The following is a 25,083-nucleotide window of genomic DNA, read 5'->3' as shown; positions in this document are numbered from 1 at the left end:
CTGATTTCCCCTCATTTATGTCAGTAATAAAAAAAAAAAGAGATTAAACTTTAACTTAGCCATTATCAAATCTCTGGCACACTCTCAACGGACTGGCTGTTACAGTCTTATAAAAACAGAACATGGGGGTGGGAGTGCAGAAGACAAACAGAGAATTGAGGAAAAAAGAAACCCACGTACCTGTCTGCTAGAACATATGGGTGAGACGTCTGCCATGTAAGTGGACGGAACTTCATAACAGAGATAAAGCGTCCCAGATTATGAATTTCCTGCTTTTGGTACTCTCCGTGTACCATCCCAGAGAGATAAAACAGTTTGGCACCCTAAATCAAATTTATATTAAAAGTTTAACAAAAAAAAACTTACCCCAATTAAATTCCTACCTCATTAAAACTAAAAAAAGAGACTCCATTCAACAAGTTACAATTGCCTCCAACAAATTTGAGTTAACTTCTGTTAATTATCTCCCCTTCATCAAGGCAAAAAATTATCCCCAACAATTTGGCACCAGGTGTGCAAGGCTCACAACAGCAGCAAAGACTTCCTTTTGCATCCGTTAAAAGGCAGATGTATGTTTCACAGAAACCATGCCCTTTTTCTTCTTTTAGCAGCAGGCACAACACAAATACAGAAGCTACACAACATTAGCATTGCTCGACACCACATTAAAGTCTGCAAAGCAACACCATCTGCCTTTTATGAATCTAGGATTTGATCCTGCAACCCCTTACCCACATCATTACTTGTGTGAATGACTATTGGTCTCTAGTGCTGTAACAGATCTATTGTTTGGTGGTAGAGCTCAATTACACAAGTTAATTTTCAAGAAAGAGAAAGAAAGATTGTATAAGCTGAGTCTCAATACTAAATGCTACACTAGCAAAGTCTTCTCTTTCAGTAATATTTGTGAACAAACAAATGCAAATCACAGAATATCAGGATTGAAAGGGACCTCAGCTAGTCCAACCCCCAGCTCAAAGCAGGACCAAGCCCCTGACAGATTTTTGCCCCAGATCCCTAAATGGCCCCCTCAGGGACTGAACTCACAACCCTGGGTTTAGCAGGCCAATGCTCAAACCACTGAGCTATTCCTCTTCTGTATTTAAATACTTGAATATTTTTCCTACCCCTAAATCAATTTCCACAGTTCAAACATTTATGAAAAATAACTGTTTGGTATTATACCGGATACACTTCTGTCCAGAATCTGTGTTTTAATCTCTTTTTGGTCTTCTTTAACTGCTTGTTGTTCTTGAAAGTATCCAGGTGGGTAAGGACACCCATGATTTTGGGAAAGCCATGTACTTGGCAGATGTTCAAGAACTCAAACGTTTCCATCTCAAATCCAAAGCTGGCATCAATGAGCATAAGAACCTGAAAATGAATGAAAACAATTTACTCTGGTGCTATTGAAATGCCCTCATCAGCATCTTCGACTAATTTAATAGTCATGCTTTTAAACAGGATCCAACTTTTCATCCAATCTGTGTTGACTGAGTCAGGCAGTCTTCCCAAGGATTTTTACACAACCTAGAGAGACAACTGGGGCCTTTTAAATTAAAAGTTGTGTCTTAAGCCCTTCTTATTTTAGAAAAGGCTAAGAAATCAAATCCCCTCTCCTAAATCTATATACATTTATACATTTTTCTTCATTTTGCTTCCCTCTCTCCAGGAAAATTACAGGACCAAAAAAACCACCCGCAGACAAGAGTCAGAACAAAAGTATCCCTCTGCACAATCACCACCTCCCTCCCTCCCCTGCCCGCTCCTCAAAAAAAGTGTTAGTCCCAGCAATGAGGGACAGATCCTTATTTAGTTAAGAGCCTCTTACTGCTCAAACAGTAATGAGGCTCTTTGAGGAGTAAGATAATACTGAACAGGAGTAAGAGTATCGGAATCTGGCCCTCCTCAACTAACAAACTTTGTCCCCTCTTAAAACATGCAAGATTGAGCTTTTATCAATATTTGCAGGAATGTCTGATTAAATTAGTAAAGATAAAGGCCCTGATTGTTTTGGGTATCTGAAAAATGCAACCAAAGATTAGGTTACCTCAAGAGACTACTGCTTTAATGCCTTAAGGGACTAGAGCATCTAAGATCATAAACAGATCTTTGGTACAAGTGAGATAAACAAACTTCCTTCATATGTTGCAATTACTGTAATGTGTCACTGAGAGATGATAACCAAGCAGAACATTGACATAGGATAACCGTCTCCTGTAGTCACATGAACATGAGGCAAAGCCAATTAGCACCTCAACAACAAGGAGCCTATGGCCTTGTCTACACTAAAGTGAAAAGTCGATCTAAGCTACGCAATTTGAGTTACGTGAATAGCGTAACTCAAATTGACGTAGGTTACATCTACTTACCATGGGGTCCACACTATGGGACATCGACCGTCGACTCCCCTTACTCTTCTTGATCAGGTCAAGTACAGGAGTCGAGGGGAGAGAGATCGGCGGACAATTTAGCGGGTCTTCAGTAGACCCGCTAAATCATAAGTGTAGACAAGCCCTAAGATGCAAAGGGATTAATGATTTATGGCTCCGTCAGTAATTAAATCCTCCTAACCTTGTGACAATCAAACCAATATAGTGCTTCACACCATCACACACATTCATAACTAAAGGCATATACCATATCTATTATTTATGTTTTAAAGGCATCTCATTGTCTCATAGAACATGTGTACAGTAGAAGACTACTGAGATTAGCTGGTCAATTTCAGCAATGGCCAAAAATAACCCCACAATCAACTATCAGCAAAAATATATTCCATATCCACTAGCTCAGCCAAAAAATCTGAGTAGACAAGTCAGCTTTGCACTCTGTCCTGAAGATCAAACTCAGATATGCTAAGACCAAAGATGGAGGTAAATTCCAGAACTGAGGCTCTCATCTGAAAACACTCTGACTGCAGCACTCAGACCTTCAACTCCAAGGTTCACCAGCTACAATGCATCAGATGAACCCAAATGATGTAGCAGTATGTTTCCATTTCCACACATTAGTGAACAATCTGATCATTCAAGAATTTTTTCTTCTATTACAGCTCTTTGAGGGGGTCAACAAACACATGGACATGGGTGATCCAGTAGATATAGTGTATTTAGCCTTTCAGAAACCTTTGACAAGGTCCCTTACCAAAGGCTCTTAAGCAAATTAAGCGGACATGGGATAAGAGACATGGATCAATAACTGGTTAAAAGACAGGAAACCAAGGATAGGACTAAATGTTCAGTTTTCAGAAGGGAGAGAGAGATAAATAGTGGTATCTCCAGGGATCTGTACTGGGACAAGTGCTGTTCAACATATTCATAAATGATATGGGAAAAGGGGGCAAACACTGAGGTAGCAAAATTTGACAGCGAGGTGACGATACACAATTACTCAAGGTAGTTAAGTCCAAAATAGACTGCGAAGAGTTACAAAGGGATCTCCAAAACTGGGTGACTTGGCAACAAAATGGCAGATGAAATTCAAAGCAGATAAATGCAAAGAAATGCACATTGGAAAACAATCAACTATATATACAAAATGATGGACTCAAGAAAGTGATCTTGGAGTTAGTGTGGATAGTTTACTGAAAACATCCATTCAATATGCAGCAGCAGTCAAAAAAAGCTAACAGAATGTTAGGAACCATTAGGAAAGGACTAGTTAAGACAGAAAATAATATAATGCCTTTATATAAATCCATGGTACACCCATATCTTGAGTACCGCATACAGATCTGGTTGCCCCATCTCAAAAAGAGATGGGAATTGGAAAATGTACAAAGAAGGGCAACAAAAATTATTGGGATATGGAACAGCTTCCATATAAGGAAAGATTAAAAAGTACTTCACACAACACAGTCAACCTGAGTAACTCTTTGCAACGGGATGTTGTGAAGGCCAAAACTATAATAGAGTTCAAAAAAGAACTAGATAAGCTTATGGTGGATAGGTCTATCAATGTAACACCATCCTCCGAGTGTCCTTGGCCTCTGTTTACCAGAAGCTGGAAGTAGATGATGGGATGGATCACTTGATGTTCGTTTGGTCTGTTGATTCCCTCTGAAGCACATGGCATTGGTCACTGTCAGAAGACAGGATACTGGGCTACATGGACTATGGTCTGGCCCACTACAGCCACTCTTATGTTTTAACAAACCATTTCAAATATCAACAGAGATGAATTGAAATTTATTTAGCATAGAATTGCTGTTCCATTTTGGTTTATTAAGAGATTTTTCATTAAGGTTCAGAAGTACAATGGGCAACATAGGGTCACGTAGACATTCAAAAGCAGTTTCCCTCCTGTTACATCTGGTCTAGTTCCAGTGACTGATCCAGAAAATTAGGCCTTTTAGCGACCCATCCTGCTCCCACTGAAGTCAAAGGGAGTTTTACCAGTGACTGCAATGGGAGTAAATATCAGGCCAATGATCTGTAGGTGTGATCTAGGCAAAGGTATTATTTCCACAATTGCTGACTTACCAAATCTGCAACTTTAGCCAGATCAATCATTGTGTTTATGTCACATCCACATTCAATAATGGTTAGCCTACGCCTTTTACCTGTGAAGAAAATGCAAATTTAAGGAAAAACCAAAGTGAACCAACTAAAGATATTTTATCTTAACCTCAATGGTCTCAGCTGTTTCATCAATCCTGCTACAATACTGTGTTGATACAGTTGACTTCCCTAATTAGCTATGCTTACATATTGGAATGCTACTCAGATGTATTTATTGTTAGTGATCAAACCAAGTAATGCCACCTTTCATAGATAAATTTATTTCCCTATAAAAAATATCCAACAGAAGAGCAGCCAGGAAGATTAAACGCACAGAGACAGCAGAATTTTAAATTCCTGTTGGCTTTGTGTTGATTTATTGTTCAGCTGTTCTCCTGGATTACAGGTTGCTCTCCAATAATAGAGGCGATGGACTAGATTAGCCAACGTTTTCTTCCCCGTTCAAACTTCTTAAACTTCTAATGATGGGGGTGGGGGCGCTGGGAGCACTCCCTGGTTCTTCTGGTTGGCTGATATTACTCATTCTATAATAAGCATTTTTCAGTTGCTTGTAACTTTGCCAAACTTTAACCACTTGGGCTGAAATTTTCCATGATTATTCAATGTCATCCACAGTGGTAAATCACAGTAATTCATAATGACAATCAGCAGTCATTTGGCCAGGAAAAAAAATGAGAATGGCTCTCTAGTCTAGTGGCACTCCTCTGGGATGTGGGAGATCCAAGTTCTAGTCCATGATCCAATGACTAATTATTTATAAAAAAGTAAAACAGGAGAGGTCAGGGACACCTTCCCCAGAATATCCCACAACCCAGTAGTCAGGGCATTGTCCTGCAATATAGGAGACCCAAGTTCAAATGTTCAGGAAAGTCATATCTGACCAGGCCCGAGGCAGGCACTTGTAATCTGGTTCTGACAAATTCAGATTCGGTTGCAAGGTTCTATTATGACAGTCTGTTACATGATCATATACTATTTTTTCCACAGGCCTTCTGCCTCACGTGGTCCACAGGCTAGTCCTGTTCTAAAGATGGAGCAGGACTGAGTAATGAAGATGAGAGTTATCTATAGGTAAGGCTACATTTTAATCATGGGTATTTTTAGTAAAAGTCATGGGCAGGTCATGGGCCGTAAACAAAAATTCATGGGCCTGTGACCTGTACATGACTTTTGTTAAAAATACCACCCTGACTAAAACTTGGGTTGGAAGCCCCGGGTTCTTTCGGCGGGGGGGGGGGGGGGGGGGGGGGGGGGGAAGATGGAGAGGGAATCCAGAGCGCCATGGGTGCTGGGGGATGTGACCTGAGACCCCCGCTGGTGATGAGGGTGGGGGAGGGGGCGTAGGCAGGGCCTTCCTACCCAGCTCTGTGTCCCTGCAGCTCCTACAAGGTAGAGGCAGGGGCCAGGACAGGAGCTCCACTGCTTCCGCCACAAGCACTGGCTGCCACAATTCCTTCTGGCTGGGAAATGCAGCCAGTGAGACCTGCAGGGGCAGGGCCTCTGGGTGCAGGCAGCGTGTGGGGCAGAGGGCCCCCCTTGGCCCCTCCGCCACCTAGAAGCTGCAAGGGAGCCCCACCCCCGCACTCCCAAAACCCCTAGCCCCCTCCCACACACCCAAACTGCTACTGCTGGCCCAGGGGCTGCCGGGCTCACGCAGCCCCTGAGCCAGCACCAGCCACTGCAAAAGTCACAAAATCCGTGACAGACTCAGAACCTTATCTATAGGAACCCTGTTTCATTTTTAAAGAAAGCGGGTGTGTATTGACTTTGACGGAGATTACAAAGAAAGGATAAAGTTTAAGGCAGCTGAATGCTGCCCCAGAAAACTGGGTTCTATCCCCACTTCTATCAGAGTTCCTATGCAACGCTAATCAAGCCACTTAAACCAAATTATTCACAAGTAGTCATTAATTGTGTGTTCCTCACTTTAGGGGGCCTGACTGGAGACTAGGGGTTCCGCACTTGCAGAAGTGTGGAGAACTCAGCTGCAACTGAAGACAATGGGTTTAGGATTTTATATGTTTAAAGTACAAAGTACTTCAAAAAATTAGACCACCCAAATTTCAAATTGGGCACCCAAAATCAATAGACACTTTTGACCTTAATCTGTGCCGTAGACAATACCATCTTGTTCCCCTCACCTCACAGGGGTGTTGTGAAAATAAACTCAGTAATATTTGTGAAGGCTTCAGATACCATAGTGATGAGTGCCACAGAAATGTCCATGAAGAAATTAAATATTGTGTCTTCAGAACAGGGTTTGAATAGCATGTAGTAAATAAGGCATGGTACCACACATTGAACGAGAAGAAAACAAAACACTGATTAACTGAGCACTGTGTGCTGAAATGGGCTCCTGTGAAAAAATTAGTATATTATCATATAATTAAAAGACTGTATCATAATTAATATGCACAAAGGTTGGATAACTTTAATTATGGCATATCCTAACTTTTGGATGCTTGATTTTCAACTTTAATTATATTATCATAAGTTTTTGTATGGGTAATGAATAGATGAAATTTGTTAAAAATTTATGACAAGGAAAGTATCTTATTTTTTAAGGCACAAGATAGCCAGGCATCTGTTAGAAAATATTTACCTGCTGTTTTTACAAACATTTAAAATTACTGCAATTGAAAAATAAGAGAAAAATATTTGCTTACTTCGTGTATATATCACATCACTTTGTGAATAGTTTGTCAATTTCTCACATTTGCTTGTGTTTTTCCACATAGCAACAGAGAGACAAAAAGAAATCGGAAAGTGTGATTATAAACTACAAAAATGAGTAAGGGGAGTGGTGCCTTAAATGACTTTTAACTAATTATTTTTTAAAAGATGTTTTCAAATTGAGTTTCCTTAGATTATTGTATCAATATATACTGCCTGTTTGCAATACCTTAAATATGTGAGGTCACAACAAAATGTATTGTGTGTGTGAGAACATGCACATGTGCTAAGATCAAGTCACCCTTCTGTTTATCACTATTTATCCAAATCCTACATGTTGTGTATCAAACAGCAGTTTGTTTCTTTTTTTTTCTTCTCACCTGATACAATCGTTACAGGACCTCGTATTTCAATCAGTTTTTGCCTCGTGAAGTTCCTAATCAGACATTTTATTAAAGTGCTCTTCCCAACTTTTGGAGGGCCAACTACGACCACCACCACAGGAGGAGGCTCTAAGGGAGTTCGGTCAACTACCGGAATATGATGTTTTTTCGTCTTCAAATCCTGAGTCCTATTTATGAAGAAATTCATAAAAAAAGTTTAGTGTGAAGTTATAAAAAAGCAAGAACACTTGTTTTAAGGTGCTAAGTGTTTCAGAGACTCATTCACAGAGGTGTAATCATTAAGGACAGCTATTCACATAGAGATGCACAACTCCCATAGACTAAGGAGCTAAACAGATTTTCCTATAATGCAGACAAACACAGTAGTGCAGCATGATAGACAAAGTTAGGCCCACACTATTGCCCCATTTATAACAGAGAATAAATATATTGCTGTGTGGATGTGGTAAACCATGTTAGCTGTATGAGCATGTCAGAGCCTAATTCACAAAACACAGTTCTATCAGCACCTAAAAATGAGTTTACTGGGGAAAACAAACCAAAAAATCCATCATGCTCTAAAGAGACTCCATACCTGTGGAAGGTTCTGGCCATCCGCACAGCAGACTGGACTGCAAAGGCCTTTGGGTTTCTCTTCCGAGCATCCTCATCATCTCCGAGTCCTAGATCATTCAGATGACGTTTCCTTTTTTTGTCAGCCTTTGGCCCACTGTGCTTCTTACGGTGCTTCTTCCTGTCCTTTTCCTCCATCTCTTTTCTCAGAGATCACCTGTCACCAGTGTCAAATGGATTGCTTTTGCCAATGATACAGAGCATAACTGGCATATGGAAAAAACACTTATTACACAGCATACACAAAAAAGAGAAGCAGCATTATTTATATACCCGTTTTTCACCTAAGACATAAAAGGCTGAATTTTCCTCTAGGAGGGGCATGCCTATCTAAGAGAAAGGAAACTCAAGTGAGTTCTGACACATGAAGTTGCCACTTGAATATTTATTTGATTATTGTGGAAGAGGGCCTTGTTCATGGAAGGCTCATCATCTCCGCAGAGATCTATGGGTGAGGATGGTATAAACTGATTTTGGGAGAAGTGGGGTTGCCCAGCATTAATTTATCTTTGGATGGACTGCAGTAGCAGTTTTATTTAGGAGTGACTCAAGATTCATTAATTTATATGGAGCAAAATTATTCAAGTAACTGTGTGTGAAGAGGGGGGGTGGGGCCCTACAGTAATTGAGGGCTAAATTCAATAAGTGGGAGACCAGGCAGGAAGTGGTGAGACTCAAGGTATTGGGCACTGACAGGCACAATTCAGTCTGGAAAGTAGGCTTAGTTCTTGGACTAAGTGTGTTGGATAAATGTTTCAGATCTTCCACATGTGGTTCAAGGGACAAAGAATTTTCAGCAGGAAGACTTCAGCTATGGAACTCTTTTCATTAAGCTGACACTACCCCTAACAGTGTTCAGATCTAAATGCAAGCCCTACATTGTCAATAAGTCATCCCCTGAGAAACAGCATCCTACTAAGACAACTGAGGAACAGAAAGGAAATGATCAAAACACACAAAGCAAGAAGAATTGTCTATTAAGGCCAGTGCTTAGCTACCATGAAAATACATGCCTCTGAAAAAAAAATCCACAGGCAGATTTCATTAGATAACCAGACTCCTAGTCCTGTATTTTAACCAGAAGATCATCAGTGCCTTATAATCAGCATGAATTGTGAAGTGTATCAGGAATAAAGATTTCTTTAGGCAGCTTCAACTCCCTGGATAACATAAAAAGTTACAATCACTGGGCTCCATTAAAACCAGTTAACTAAACATCAGGGCTTTGGAGCCGTGCTCCAGCTCTGCTAGAGCTCCAGGCAAAAACCTGCAGCTCCACTCCAAAGCCCTGCTAAACAGCAGTAGTAGCACTCTCTCATCCAGACATACAGCAAATGTTTAACTTTATTTCTACTAGTCCATATGTTGCAAAATACTGCTGCCAATCTTACAGTTGGTATTGCAATAGTCACTGATAAAATGCACGTTTAACATTTAGGCCCCAATCCTACAACGGGATCTGCAGGGACTCGAGTCTGCTGGGGTGGCCTCCGATACAAGCCCGATGCCTCTCTGCCAGTGGGGAGTCCCAACCCAGACAACAAGGCCCCACGTGGGCACAAAGGTTCACTGAGGAGCGGGGCTGTCTGGGAGACCAGCCCACCCACGCAGAATCAGCGCGGAGCTGGAAGAGACCCCAGCTGGGGCTGGGGAGCCCGGCGCAGGACGGGGCCGGCCAAGGCTGACAGCGGCGGAGCTGGAGCCTGAGGGGCGCGACAGGGGCCCCGCTCTCAGCGCCCTGTGGGGCTATGGCCACGCGACCAACAGCTCCCCCGAGTTTGAGGCAGGTTTCTTCACACACAGGGGGAAATGAGCTGGGGGGAGGGGCTGGGGTCAGACCCAAATCCCCGCCCGGGGGGGGGTCAGATCCTCACCCCCCCTCCCCCACAGCCGGGCGATTAGCCCGATTTCCCTCGGAGCAGGATCCGGCCGCGGACACGCCGAGGCAGCCCGCCCCAGCCACCCGCCCGCCGGAGCAGGGAGACGCGCAGCCCGGCCACCCCCGCGCGCGCGGAGGGGCTCAGCGAGTGGCGATCCCACCTACCCCCGCCGCCGCTCCGCTGCCTCCAGCAACTCCGCATGGGCGCCGCGGCCGGAAGTGCGTCCTACCCAACTGCTCCCGCCCGGAAACAGCGCGGGGGGGCGGGTATTGCGGTGACACCAGGCAGGGAGCGGAGCGAGGCGAGGAGCTGACCCCGCCCCGGGGGCGTTGCCACAGACTGCGCCGGGAGCCGGGACGGCGCCCCGCTGCTGGTGTTTCCCCATCGGCTCCCGGGCGCCGCCTCTGGCAGCTGGGCCGCGGGCTGGTCACGCCGGGATCCGTCAGTGCCGCAGCCAGGGCGTTTGGGATGCGGCCCCTGAGCCTGCTCAGCTGCCTGGTGGCTGGGTGCACGGCCCCGAGAAACCAGAGGTGAAGCCGCCTAGGCGGGGGTGCTGAGCGCCCGCGGTTCACACACCGGCAAAATATAGACTTGGTTGTGGGGTTGTTTCCTAGTTTCTTTCCCTTTTAGCACGTCTGCTCCTGTAACGGGACTAGCGCTGTAACAACACAGCAGGAGCTGGACATTTTCAGACAAAACGTGACTTGCAAGTTGACTCGTCAAAAGGGCACGTGGCAAATCTTGTATGTTCTGAGATTCAACAGTTAAGGCCCTCGTGCTGTAAATAATTATGCATCTGCTTAACTTTATGCAATGTGAATAGTCCCACTGAGGTAATCAGGGCTATTCAGGGGGCGGGGAGAGGGAAGGGTAAGCAGGTGTTTAAGTCTTCAGGAATGGGACTTAAATTTTAAGGGACCTGTAAACAAAATGTATTTTCATTTAAATATGGGCCGAAGATTCCCAGAGGGAATGTTTATTACTTTCACAATAGCTGTTAAAAGTGAGACACAGCAGTCAGAAAAGTGATTCTGTAAAAATGGTATGATTTTCCATATTTATTCTCTTAATCTATATCAGAGTTCCTTGGCCAAAAGTCAAAAGATTTTTTTTCGAGCTAAAAGTCCTGCAAACTCCGCTTCAGATTTGGTGATAAAGCTGTAATTTTGGTGTCAAATGTGAAGATTGTGCGATCAGTTAAGTTGACAGTTTTGTTAATGATACTTTAAGCACCACTGAACCCAGCTTTCTTCTGTATTAAATCTGCAGGACTAGCAGGGAAGACTCAGAGAAAAAGTATTGCATAGGATAGTAGTGTTTCTCTGTAGTCTGATTATAGCACCATTTTAATCACACTGTGAAGTGCCACATTTTCTATCATAGTAGACCAAGGAAAAGTTTAAAGCCTCATTTCTCTCCAGCTACATACTGTTTTTCTGATTTGCCCAGTAATTCCCTTCCTCCTTTTGTCTGCTCTGTCTATTTAGGCCCCAATCCTGCAGACATTTGCATGCGTGCTTAATTTTTACAATTCTGAGTAGTCCTATTGAAATCAATGGAAATAAAGTTAAGTACATGCTTGTTTGTGGAATCAAGGCCTTACCTGTAAGCTCTTCAGATACAGCACCCAGCACAATGGGTTCCTTGATCTCAGTTGGGGACGCTAGATACTAGTGAAATACAAATAAATTAAATAATAATTGGAAACTGCCAATTTATATCTAGATCCTGCAGACATTTGTGTTTGCATGAGTCAGCCCCTGAGGAATCTTTTCTGTGTTTCTGCAAATAAATATGAAAGATCTGCCTGATCTCCCCCCCCCGACCTTATTTTTAAATAATCCTTGCTACAAACATAACTATATATTGTTTTCATTTCCAAGGAGTATAGAAATTTTTTTTTTTATTAATGAAAACCAGCAGGGTTTTTTTAAAACTATACACTGAAATAATTGTGTCATATAGGGGCAAAATCCAACATACCTTAAGTACATGATAGCAAGATGTGGCATCTGATTTTTTAAATATCTTGGGAGTAGTAAGAAAGAGTTGTTTATCAGAGATCTGAATGTTCACACCATACTTAAGCAAATTTTCTATAGAAGTTAATAAGGAATTTGCAAGAGTAACGGGTGCAGGCTGGGGCCCTGATTTATTAAATGGAGACAGCTGTTCTTTGAAGTAATTTGCAACAAAAAAAAATGCAGGAATGGCCTTATGCAAAACAATACAGGAAGCAAAGCTGCTAAAAAGGGGTTCAGGCCATGTATTTATTTTCCCTGTGATGCTGCTACCAGAAAGCAAGAGGTTGGTTGTGTCCCTCTGGTCCTGCTACTGAAGATTAGGGTGGGTGGCTTGTGTTAGAGATTGCATGGGATAAGGGTCCTCAAGCTTCCAGTTGGTTTCACTATGGTTTCTGAGAAGACAAGAATGTATGTTAAAGGTGGAAAATGAGGGAGTGAATGGCTCAGAGATTTGACAACAGATTACAGAATCTTTACCTTTAAATTACCAGTTTGAATCCATGCCAAGTTAGTAAGTGAAAAACTTTTGTTACCATTTAATTCTTTTTCAGTGACCTATGTGAACTTAAGAAGAGATCTATGTGTCTCAAAAGCTTGTCTCTGTCACCAATGGAAGTTGGTCCAATAAAAGATATTACCCATCTCTCTGTGTGAAATAAGTCAGTCTCAATCAAGCTTCCAGTAGACAAGACATTCACTACACCAAAACCACTACCACAAATGGCATTAACTGGCATCTTTCTTGGCAGTCTCAGAATCTACCCACTCTTATTTTGAGCTAGTCCCTGAAGAGCAGAGCTCTGACACTTTGGACATACAAACCTGGGGGAAGCTTGTAATGTCAGTGCCTATGCTGCACCTGCTCTGTCAATAACCATAAGACTTTGGTCTCCAAAGGTCTGAGTTCTGCAAGCAGTAAATGTAATTCAATAAAATCTTCTAAAAAGAGATTGTGGAAAGTCTTTAAAATAGCATTATAAGAAAGGAGAGAGTTGGTATTGAACAAGTCTGGGCAGATTTCCTTATCATGAAATTCATGCTAGACATGACAGTTTAAGATAAATGCAATTTGCAACAAAAGGAGAGGACAAATAATTCACACTAGATTGTCAGATCATTTGGATAGAGCACTGAAGTGTGCCATGGATATTTTCTACTAAATGTTCTGTGTGTGGAAAAACATGTATTCTGTTTGGCCTTGAGATAATGCATGCCTGTGAGAAGTAACCATAATAAACTCTGCTTTCATATTTAAACTACAGGACTGATCAATGAGAAGAAAGCAATTCCCCGTATACACTATATATGCAGAACACAAGCCCTGCAGCCCCATATTACTGCACTAATCACTAAGGGATACTAAATGGGAGCAGCATGTGTTTCTTCAAGAGAAAGAAGGCTAGTGTAGCTACCTCACATTGGCCATTGAGCAGTTCTGCAGGCTGTACACCTGTCTGAGGGGTAGAGGCAGCTGGAAGATCACAAAGTAAATAACCACCTGCCACAAGAAACCGGAGTGCTCTGTGTACTGTCACACAGACTCAGTGTTAGCCTATGTGTTCTTTTGTAGCACAGGAGAAAATACCCTGTGCAGTACTTCTCTTCCTTCCCCCTGCCCCCAACTATACCATCTCCATATAGAGCAGGGCTACTGCACATTGAGAGGTGCACAATGCTGCTTAGGCTTCTATCCACCCATCTCCTACTCAGTCAGTAGCCATTTTCAGCTGGTACTTTTTGTGCTAAATTCGACCTAAATGCGTAGTGTAGACCAGGCCTAAGGTTCCTCTCTTGAAGTCCTTACTAAGCAAAAAACTGAAACTAATAGGAGCTCAGCCCCAGGAGCCCTGGCCCACAGCTGTAATGAACCTGATGAGTTGTGGAAACACTACACACAACATGTGCTACTTCTCTCAAATTAGAAAATTTAGAGTGTAGTGGTGGATGCTGTTGCGTTTTCTTTAATCATTATTGTTTTTGAAAATGATTTGAAAGATCTAGAAAACATGACCTCTGAAGGAAGACTAAACAAATCCAATTTTTTCAGTCTGGAAAAGAGAAGACAGAGGGGACATAACTGTCTATGTACTTGAAACTGTTACAGGGGGAGGGGGGAGAATGTTCTTCTTAACTTCTGAGGATAAGACAAGCAGCAAGGGAGGTTTAGGTTGGACATTAAGAAAAACTTCCTAATTGTCAGGGTGGATAAGCACTGGAATAAAATTGCCTAGGGAGGTTGTGGAATCTCCATCATTGGAGATTTTTAATAGCAGGTTAGACAGACACCTGTCAGGGATGGTCTAGATCAGGGGTCGGTAACCTACGGCACGCAAGCCGATTTTGAGTGGCACGCTGCTGCCTGCCACAGTCCCGGCTCCCCCAGCCCCACTCAGTGCCCCTGCCCACCACTCTCCCCTGCAGGGGCAGGAAGCAGAAGCTTGGTCCTGCGGCAGCCAAGCTTCCCCACTCCCCTACTTCTTGCCCCAGCATGCTGCTTTCCTGCCCCTCCTCCTCTCCCTATGCTGATCAGCTGATGGCCCTTGCGAGGGGGAGGGGCAAGAGTGGCAGCGTGCTTGGTACTCCGTAGAGGAGACAGAGAAGAGGTGGGAATGGGGCATTGAGGAAGGGGGTGGAACAGGGTATATCCCTTCCAGACCCCTGCCATGAGCCGCTCGGGGGAGGCTGGAAGGGATATGCCCACACCCACACACCCTTCTGCCCTGCACCCCCCACCCCTCTGCCCTGACCCCTGAACCCCTAGCCTTCTGTCCTACACCCCCACTGCCCTGACTCCTGAACCCCCCCAGACCCCATCCCTCTGCCCTGCACCCCCACAGCCCCCATCCTTCTGCCCTGAAATCCCACACACACAGCCCACTGCGCTGACCCCTGAACCCCCCCACTGTCCCCCAGGTCTGGGATCCCAGCTGCTGGCCTCTTGCCAGCCCACTGCTGGCCTAGGTGAACAGAACCCCAGGCTGGCAGCGAGCTGAGCAGGCTGGCGGTGTAAGATCAGCATTTTCATTTAATTTTAAATGAAAATTCTTAAACATTTTGAAAACCTTGTTTACTTTATATACAAAAGTTTAGTTATATAATACATTTTCAGAAGGTCTCTTTCTATAAGTATATTACTGGCATGCGAAACCTTTAATTAGAGTGAATAAATGAAGACTTAGTACACCACTTCTGAAATGTTGCTGACCCCTGGTCTAGATAATACTTAGTCCCCCCCCCCCCCCCCCCAAGAGGGTAGGGGACTGGACTAGATGACCTCTTGGGGTCCCTTCCACTCCTATGATTCTATTAACTAAGGTGGCCATAAGGGGATGCAGCCTCAGTCTCTCAATCCCACATGGAGCCAGTCCCAAGAGTCTGTTAATAGCCATTCAGAAGGTGTTAAAGTTATTGGGGACATAGGGTCAGATTCAGTAAGTTGCCCCACTTAACCCCCATAACAGTTACAAATGGAAGGGACATGGCTCCGGCCACAATTACTCTTATCTGCAGTATTGTAGCCCTGTTGGGAGAGGCACAGCACAGAAGCTGGTCTAATAAAATATATTACCTCATCCATCTTGTCTCTCTAAATGTACTCTTATAATTATGTTCTAGTGGAACCTTTAGCTTTTTTTTTTTTTAAATAAAGACAAAAAGATACCTTTAAGAACAGAAGTACAATTTCCCCTTGACATTTGTGTCATTGAACAAAACTGAAAACTTTGAGAAAATTCCTGCATCTGAAGATTTAAATCTGGTCATTCACACTGCTGCATAGAAGTGTCTTTAAGACACATTCCCCCCACCCCCCAAGAGCCACTTTTTAAAAGAAAAACAGGCCCAATTTTCAGAAAGGCCAAGTACCCCACAGCTGCTCTGACTTCATCTGGAGTTATGGGTGCTCACTCTAAAAGTCACGGCAAAGATATCTAGAGTGGTTTTTATGAGTAAAGACTACCCACTTCTCTAGAATCAGCAGGGGGTGAGGGGAGGTGGGATTCCAGGTGTTGTGGAACTACTGAAGTTCTGCAGTACAGGGATGAAGTAGAGGCTGGTTCAGGGAGTCCACACGGAAAGCACAAGTGTTATATCCTGGCCCTGTTCAAGTCAATGGCAAAAAACTTCCATTGACTTCAAAGGAGCCATGATTTCAAGAGCTCAGCTCCAGTGCTATGTTAATTCAGTAACATCGTCCTTCAGATCAGCCTCAGGCCTACTATAAAAGTGGCTCTGAATCTGTTCAGACAGATTTGAGAGGATTCTTTTCCACTTCTAATCTGACAGAAGCCACCTTGTGCCACACCAGGCTACTTAAATAATTAGGGGATAAAAGTTTAGCCTTTAGACCTCAATTAACCTTTCATCACATATTTAAGTGTGAGTAGTCTATTGCAACCAGTAGGACTGAAAGTGGTTTTAACCCTTTAGCATCAAAACATGTGTCCCAATCCAGCAAAATTTTTAGAAGATGCTTGAGGGAGGCTTTTCCCCCAGAAGATCAGGCGATTAAAGTGACAAACAATAAATAAGCATTACTGAATACATTTTAGAAACCAAGTTTACTGAGGCAATTCAGTCATAAAAATCAGTACAGATTATTTCATAATAAATATACTTAGCACTCACATGGTGCCTTTTGTGTGCAAAACGCTTAGATATTAGCCTACTGTTCTTTGTAAAACCCCTATGAGGTAGTTAAGTATTATTTCCATTTTAACTATAGGGATGATGAAGGCAGAGAGGCTAAGTGATTTGTCCAACCCACAGATGGAATCATTGTAAAAGCCAGGACTACAACTCTGGACTTGTTAGTTCTCAATCCATATGCAAGCCACTGGACTACCTCTCTGTAGCTACATCAATGTAAAAAAGAAACACACAGCTTATATTTGTCTTATTTATAGAATGAACAATTAAATTGATTTTTAAAAAAACTAACATCTTAAAGTTTGAAGTCAACATTTAAAAAGAATCCACAGCCATTTTTTGAGCATTATACAAATATTTATGAAAAAGACATTAAGATGTCCTGGCCACACTCCTGCAACTGCATGAGCTTCAGCAGAACCCCACTGAGTTCATTGACTTCAGTCAAACCTCATGCAAAAACAGGGGGATGCCCATTCAGTAGCCTCTAGGCACTTTGAGCTGTAGGCACAGTTTCTTAAAGGTCTTTTGGTGCCTAACACTCATTGATGTCCAAGATCAATGGGAATTAAGCACCTAAATACCTTTGAGGAGCTGGATCCCAGTCTCTTCAGGATCAAGCCCTACAGTATAGTATTAGAAGTGCAACTCAAAAGGATGCTTTCCTTCAAGTCCTGTTACAGCCCACTTAAATCTTTTTTTAAGAGGATGAGGACTGAGAAAGAAATGGTAAAGATTTTGAAAAAAACCCTTTCTTATGGTAGAATTCACACAATTCAATTAGAAAACCACTAATTTGCATAAAACATTGCCTTTTAAGGACTACACATTTTGTTCATTAAAAAAGTACATTAAGTACTTCTGAAAGAGGGGATACTAGCAACTTTAACTAAAGGCACATATCAAGTAGGAAAAATAGCACCCCACCTCCCTGCAATTTCGACTTCAGTTTTCATTTTAAAAAAGCTATTTGCTTTTTTTGTGCATGTGTGTTTGTGCCTCCTGTGTTAGCTTTCACTGAAAGAAATTGAGTATACTGAATAGAAAGTGAATTTTAAACATGAGTAGTCACACCAGATATGTAGTACATTCTTCCCATGAGGAAACAAACATAATCCCCTGAAACTTTTCCCATAACCCCATACCTCCAGTCAAAGCTAACCAACACAGTTTGACTACCAGAGAGTAAAATACTCAGTGAACTGTCTGACCAGTAAAGTTATCTGGTAGCTAATTATAAACTAATACAAGATCACTCCAAGCAACTTGTTGACAATGCTCAAAGAGAAAACACTCAGTGATGAAGTTATTCACTCATTTCTAGCAGCCACCTTCCAACTTCTACAGGCCTGCATCCCCCTCCCTCCCCGTACTGACTCTCACAGAGCTCTCATAACAAACCCTAAACACACTGGCCAGCAACACTTCTCGGCCTCTTCCCTCTTTCACCCTGACAATCATGCAAATTTATAAGGTGTGAACATATCCACCAAGTTCATTTTCAGGTATGACCTAAGTGGCAGCTTGAACTCTGGTCACCAGAGGTGAAGGGGTAACTTCTACTACTTTGCTCTACATTTTGTTCACTTTCAAATAGCAAATCTAGACCAGTACCCATGACTTCATTTCTCATGTATGACCAACGAGGATCAAATTCATCTATCATTTCTTTCAGTTGTTGCCCAAACAAAGGAACCAGAGGAGTCAACATCCTCTGAGATGTTACCTGACAGTTGGAAAATGTTGAAGGGAGAAGAGTAATGCTAGAAGAAACAGGTGAATCAATGTTACACTGAGCCTGAGCAGGCTCCATTTTTACTTGTGAGTCTCCATCAGGACCTAAAACTGGACTCTTACTAAAATGAGAAGTGCTTGCCTTGACATACGAACACTCCTCATTGATCACTCCTTGGCTAGAGTTTAAATAGTTGATAGTGACAGGCATCCTGTATATGTTTTCTTTGACTGCTTGATATTGAGGACCTTGACCACACTGCTGCCCCCCGAGTTTTAAGGGGGAAGTGGCCTGGAATAGATTTGTATCTGAGTAGTAGTTTTCAGGAAAAGATCTCTGATAGTATGGATGTTGCTGTAGTGGCTGCATAGGGTGCTGAATCTGGGAAGGACTCCCCATGGCTCCTAAACTGTACTGGTTTTCTCTTGACACATACGCTGAGTTTAAATGAGTTGACGGGATCTGGATTTGGGTCCCTGTTCTAAAAGTGCTGTCCAAGCTCTTGAAATGACCATCTAACATAGGAAGTTGTTGCTCTGAATACTGCATGGGCTGACTAGGAATATTTTGATTCCCTCCCGGCAGACATGGCTGTAGATTCAGTTGACTCTGACCAGATGCAAGACTCTGTGTGATTCTTGGCCTGTCTGGAAGATTGACACTGAAGTGGGTCAGCTTCTTGTTGCCATAATCAAGTTTGGGAAAGGTGGGGGCTTCAGTCTTCTTTTGGTTCAGCTGCCTGGCTCTTCTGTTTTGAAACCAAACCTGGGAGGAAATTAACAGAAAGTAAGAAGCCATGATCCTGCTTGTGAGAGGGGCCTTTGCAGGTGAATTTATTGATATAAGCCTCCTCCCCCACACACAAATCTACAAGGTCAAATTCTCCTCAGTTATACCAGTGTAAGTCTGGAGTCAATGCACTGCTTCAGTGGAGTTCAAAGTATGCAAGAGTGTGGAATTTGGCCCCAGTTCCCCCCCCCCCCCCGCTTTCCAGTTTAGAGTTGGTTTCTTTAACTATTTGAATTGCCAGGTATTTATGTCCCTCTCACTCTGAAATATTTTGCTAAGGAAAACTATAGCACCATTTAGAGGGCAGAAGCCCCGTTCAGTTCCCATAAAAGTCAATGGAAAGGCTCCCATTCATTTTAGTAAGAGTTTCATCAGGTTCTTGCCAGCTGTTTGAAAAATTTGCAACTAAGTCAGTACTGGGGCTGGTTGAAATGAGCGAATCTTGGGGAAGGATTCAGTTGAAACTGACAAGTTAAGTTACAAGAGTTAAAAACCATTCTTGTTGACTACCAGCTTTAAACAACAAAATTCAAACCTTACTTTGTTTCCTTTTTCCACCCAGTTGGAATATAGGGGTTTGGCCTTGTTACTTGGCAAATAATAGGCCCCACCCATGATCCAATTGAACCCCTCTGCCCTCAATGGGAATAGCAGAGATCAATCAGGCCTCAATGTTTCTATTTCCCCTGTCCTTGTAAGGAACTAAACTCAGAGGGTTTTTTGTTTTAATTTATTTACAGTCCAGATTCAAGTTATAGCTCCCCAGTAAGGGCCAGATTGTGCTCCCCTTTATGTTGGCGAGTAGTCTAACTCAGTAGTCCTCAACCTTTCCAGACTACTGTACCCCTTTCAGGAATAGAATTTGTGTTGTTTACCCCCACGTTTCACCTAACTTAAAAACTACTTGCTTACAAAAAGTGTGTCACAGCACACTAGTGCTGTAAAATTGCTTACTTTCTCTTTAACATACAATTATAAAATAAATTCAAATATAAATATTGTACTTACAGTTAAATGTATAGTTTATAGAGAAGTCATTGTATGAAATTTTAGTTTGTACTGACTTGGCTGGTGCTTTTTACATAGCATGTTGTAAAACTAGGCAAATACCTAGCTGAGTTGATGTACCCGATAGAAGATGTTTATGTATCCCTGGTTGAGAACCACTGGTCTAACGTGGTCTAACAGGGCCTCATCCACCCTGATTGATCTAACCTCGTTATCTCTAGCTTGCTTCTTGCTTGCTTATATATACCTGCCCCAGGAAATTTCCACCACTTGCATCTGAAGAAGTGGGTATTCACCCACGAAAGCTCATGCTGCAAAACGTCTGTTAGTCTATAAGGTGCCACAGGATTCTTTGCTGCTTCTACAGAACCAGACTAACACGGCTACCCCTCTGATACTGGTCTAACGGATGTCTGTGGAATTATTTGCCTGAGTGAGGGCTCAGTTTGAACAGCGACTCAAGTGGACTCTAAATCAAAGCTTTGTTATTAATTTTGCTGCATCTCTGATGGCCCCACAGCTATGGGAATAAGATTTGGGAGCAAAAGGCTGCTTGGGGTTGTGTACAACAACGGGTTTTGGAGGCACTACAGTAATTTTTTTAACCATACAAACATTTCCAGTGAGTGGCGGCAGGTATTCCTCCTCCCGCTAAGTACTGGAATCTGGAGATCAGTTCTCGGCAGATTGTAATAATTTCAGGGAAGGTCACGCTGGAGCCCCGTGCCCTCTCTCGGGTTTCAAATCCCATGGAGATGAATGCAGATTCGGGCCACAACGAGAGTGGGACCTTTTTGACAGCGGTTACAGTCGCGGGAAGGGAACAGATCTCCGAATTCCCCCAACAGCTAGTTGCAGGCTCGGGCCCCAAGAGTGCACCAAAGCCATTAACTCAGGAGAGGCGAGAAGAAACGGGACATGAGAAGAAGGGCTGGGGGGGCCTCTCTAGACCGCTCAAGCCTCAGCTCATCTGGGAGGACAGCAGCGCCTTGATCTTGCTGGAAACACTTCTCGATCCAGATTCCCCAGTATCCCTTTATACGGCACAACCGAACGCGTGTTGTTGCCACCGGCCAGCTGAAGAGTTCTAGTCCCTGACCAGTCACCAAAAAGGGGAAGCAAGGAGAGGGCAAAGCACCATTTCACGGGGCGCCTCCCTAAACGCCAAGCCAGCAAAAGGGAAAACGTGTATTCCAGGTATTCCCCTTGGGAAAACATGCCCCAGTCTTTAACCACCCCCCCCCCATACCAGTTTCCTTGGAGCCGGTATAGCGGGATTCGGATCCCGACGTTACAAGAGCCATGTCATCATGTCACTGTTGCAGTGGCGTTCACAACAAGCCGGCACTCCGGGAGCCGTACGCCCCGTGGCAGAAGAACCCTACTATGGACCGACGGGATAGCCTTAGCCGTCCGAGGCCAGGAGATTTGCTCTGAGCTCCGCCACATATCGGGGCCTTGCTTGTTGTGAACGTTCCCCGGAAAGAGTGCCAGGGCCCGTCCTTGGGGCAGAGGCAATCAAGGGGCACCTGAGAGTTAGCTCTTGGGGGGGGGGTTGTTTACAGAGTGGCATGACACCGGCGATCCGAAAAGCCTCGTTAACCAGCAAACAGGGTGTCGAACAGACGTTCTAACAAATGCCCGAAGCTCTTACCTGAATCCTAGACTCGGGTATCTCCGTCAGGCTGGACAGCCTCTCCCGCACGGTGATGCCAGGGTAGGGATCCTTTTCAAACGTCTTAACCAAGAGGTCCAGCTGGGCTTTGCTAAACGTGGTCCGTTTCCTCCTGCCTCCTTCTTTCGGCGTATTGGAAATAACGGGGCATTGCGTGACTTGTTCTGTATTTAAAAAAAGAAAAAGAAAAAATACAGGTAAGACAAGAACAGGAGGTATCTGAGAAATAAAGTATTAAAACCTGTCACAAAGCACAATAGCGGCTATAAAGAACCATTGAACTTTTCCCGCTAGTAGAAGAAGAGAAAAATCTAATGGCATTGGCCCCAATGTGCCACACGTTTCTTGATTTGAGCCAGCTCTTGAAGTAGCAAAAACACCCAACTGATTTTACTCAGCCAAAACTAAATTTAAAGTAAGATTTGTCAGAAGGACTTAAGAAGGAGCACTGCATGATCTTCAATTATAAACTTACTTCGTTATAGAAATAAAGCGTTTGAAGTTAACAAGAGATAAGATCCACACAGCTGCAAACCAATAACATCCACACTTGGGCCACCATTTAATTTTAATCAAACTTTGGGGAAAATTTCTGAATATCATAATTACCTGTAAGGCTGTTTTTCACTTTGGCAGGTTCCATCTTTGGGCTAGGAGCTTGCTAATTTGCAAAAATTGTCAGCGTTGTTTTTAAATCTTCCCTCCGGGAGGCTGATAAAGCCCCACCCGTTTTAATTTAGCTGCAGGCTTCTCGTTTGAGTAACACTGGATCCTTTAGTTTTATAGTCCCCTTCACCCCAGCAGTTAGCAACCCTCCCCCTGACTCTGCTGCATCCAATGGGGACAAAGTGCTTTTATCATGTCCTATTTTGTTACCGATTTAAAAAGAAAACTGAGCTGTAGGGCTGCCCTTTTTTTTAAGTTAAAGTCTGACTCAGAAAGGTGTCCCACACCTCTATTGTAATCAAATCACCAAAATACACACAATTAGCTCTTGTACCCTTAGAAGTAGCCAAAGTGTCTCTGACTGGGGCCTTTATAAAGCCAGTGCTGGCAACGGGGAAAAGTTTTCCCAAACGTTCAAGGGTACAATTTCCCCCTCTTATATAACATTTTATGGGGGCAGAGGAGAGGGGCAGAGAAAAGAAGGCCTTGTAGCTTCTCCAAACAAAATTCCCCTTGCTTCCAGATTCTAGGTGAGCAGAGCAGGTCTCCTGCTCCAACCAAACCGGCATTGTTTGTTTCTGCAAATCCAGGTCTCCCTTAAACATTTGTACAGCTCTAATTATGATGATGGGCTTCCGGGCTGTGGATTTATTCCTTTAGGACAAAAACAGCCTATAGCCCTTACTCTAGCAAAACTCACAGAGTGTTGTCTTCTGATTAAGCACTGCCCTATGAGCCCAAAAATGGGATATCTTTTCATGTTTATGGCCAAATCCTGTTCATACTCCTCATTCAACCAAGTAACCTGTGGAACATGGGGCCTGTGTCTGAAACTCAGGAGTAGTTTAAAGAAAGTCAAGGGATGGTTCCTATTAGTAAGGGTTACAGAACTGGGCCTAAGGTGGGATATAACAATCATGACTGAAGTATTAACTCACAAGAGAGATCAGAATTATTTAAAGTGGTTAATGATAATATATATATGAATTAACAAGGAGCACTAATATGAAATTCAACATTGGGTTATATAGTGGGAAATAATTATTACTACAGCAGTGGGTCAATTAGTTTGTGTAATAATTTGTCAATAGAGGCCACTGAAGGCTATCACAGGGGAGGTTTCAAGAGTAACAACATAATTATTGTATATGGCTTTTGTTACAAACTGTCGCCAAACATTTTGCAAAGTCTGGGGTCTGTTTCTGCTTACATTGAAGCCAACGGGTACAGATTTGAGGTCCTTAAGCTGTATACACAGAGCTCACATCACCCACCACTGAAGTGCAACCACCTCTGGGTCACAACACAACTTAAACACACAGCAATACCATAGCAGTTTAGAAAAGAAGGCAAATACACTATCCAATAGAATCTGCATATATGACAGTGTAGAAAAAAACGTGTGGATTTTGCATAGACAACAATTCTGTACTAATGGAATGGACCAATCCCTCCATGATCCTCTCCTTACCCCAATCCCTGTCCTGCGTGATTTTTGTTTTGTTATGTTTGTTTTCTTTTAACTTATCACTTCCATAACTTGGGTGGTTATGGCACACATCAATTCCATGCAATCGTCTTCATGAAAGCCATCTTCAATCACCAACTCTCTGGACTGTTTGGAAGACTTACCTTTCCATTCAAATGATAAATACATACATTTTAGGTAGGGCTCAGATTGGTGAAACACAGCAATAATCTCCCAAACTTTGCCCACAAGCCACACTCTCCCCATGTGAGACTGTACTCGTGAAATCTTGTGCAGATGTTTAAAATATGATCATCTGTGTTCTTGCTTTGGCTCCCCCTTACTCGGGTGTAGATATGCCATGGGGCAGGTCTGGATTAAGGCATAGGCACAATAAGCTTGTGCATAGAGCTTCAGCTCCCAGTCACATGAGGATGTCTGAATAGAAACTTTCACTTTTAAGTTATGTTTCTAGCCCTCACAGCTGCCAAGAAATGCTTGACAATGTGATCTCAGCATAGCTGGCCTGATCTATATGGGGATTTACTTTGGCTTAACTATGCTGCTCAGGGGTGTGGATTTTTCACACCCCTGAGTGACGTAGTCATGCTAACCTAATTTATTTAGTATAGACCAGACCTACACATCTGCTGCTTTGGAAGAGGGGAAGGAGATTCCTTGTCTACAGTTGGGCTTAGCAACAAAACTGGTGCAGTGACTAGCCATTAACTGAGGATGACTCAGAGCAAGAGAAGGCCTTGGTTAGCACACCATCCAGATGAATAGGGTGGTTCACACTTCCTAGAGCTATTGTTTTAGACACATTGTCAAGCAGACGCTTTACACTTCCATGTTTCCAAGATTTTCTTTGCAATGCTAATGGCCAGAGATTTAAGTTTTATTTAAAAAACAAAAAAGTGAGATCCCACAAAGCAAGATGGTAGTTTCAAAGGTCCCTCTCCTCCCTCTTCCACCCCTG

General features: G+C 43.1%; 2 protein-coding genes across 4 annotated transcripts in view; both read right to left on the bottom strand.

Annotated features, from left to right (window-relative positions):
- BMS1 (BMS1 ribosome biogenesis factor) overlaps positions 1 to 11,712 on the bottom strand; it is a 40,360-nt gene extending 28,648 nt beyond the window's left edge. Inside the window, exons 1-6 of one of the 3 annotated variants that reach the window (XM_045024646.1) lie at positions 11,696 to 11,712; positions 8,175 to 8,418; positions 7,577 to 7,767; positions 4,485 to 4,564; positions 1,186 to 1,374; positions 181 to 323 (exon numbers count right to left, since the gene is read on the bottom strand). In XM_045024646.1, coding sequence (XP_044880581.1) covers positions 181 to 323; positions 1,186 to 1,374; positions 4,485 to 4,564; positions 7,577 to 7,767; positions 8,175 to 8,350 — 779 coding nt within the window. In that variant the 5' untranslated portion in view covers positions 8,351 to 8,418; positions 11,696 to 11,712. Of the gene's footprint in view, positions 1 to 180; positions 324 to 1,185; positions 1,375 to 4,484; positions 4,565 to 7,576; positions 7,768 to 8,174; positions 8,419 to 10,256; positions 10,372 to 11,695 lie in introns of those variants that run through there. The other 2 variants (XM_045024648.1, XM_045024647.1) reach the window with 2 other exon arrangements.
- A 4,995-nt stretch (positions 11,713 to 16,707) lies between these two features.
- On the bottom strand, positions 16,708 to 22,736 carry LOC123373729. Its single transcript, XM_045022828.1, has 3 exons — positions 22,580 to 22,736; positions 21,950 to 22,134; positions 16,708 to 19,263 (listed from the first exon to the last, which is right to left on the bottom strand). The coding sequence occupies exons 1-3, from the start codon at positions 22,611 to 22,613 to the stop codon at positions 18,265 to 18,267; spliced, it is 1,218 nt and encodes a 405-aa protein (XP_044878763.1). The 5' UTR covers positions 22,614 to 22,736; the 3' UTR covers positions 16,708 to 18,264.
- Positions 22,737 to 25,083: the final 2,347 nt, after the last annotated feature.

This window comes from Mauremys mutica, chromosome 7, assembly GCF_020497125.1.
Source record: "Mauremys mutica isolate MM-2020 ecotype Southern chromosome 7, ASM2049712v1, whole genome shotgun sequence".
NCBI classification, from domain to species: Eukaryota; Metazoa; Chordata; order Testudines; family Geoemydidae; genus Mauremys; species Mauremys mutica.
The sequence above is the reverse complement of the archived record's forward strand: the minus strand, read 5'-3'. Positions and strand labels throughout refer to the sequence as shown.

Excerpts from the sequence above, each read along its gene's own strand:
- LOC123373729 (XM_045022828.1), bottom strand. The coding sequence starts at position 22,613 with ATGGAACCTGCCAAAGTGAAAAACAGCCTTACAG. Across the intron at positions 22,135-22,579 it reads AGTGAAAAACAGCCTTACAG|AACAAGTCACGCAATGCCCC; the intron begins GTAATTATGATA and ends TTTTAAATACAG. Across the intron at positions 19,264-21,949 it reads TACCCGAGTCTAGGATTCAG|GTTTGGTTTCAAAACAGAAG; the intron begins GTAAGAGCTTCG and ends ATTTCCTCCCAG.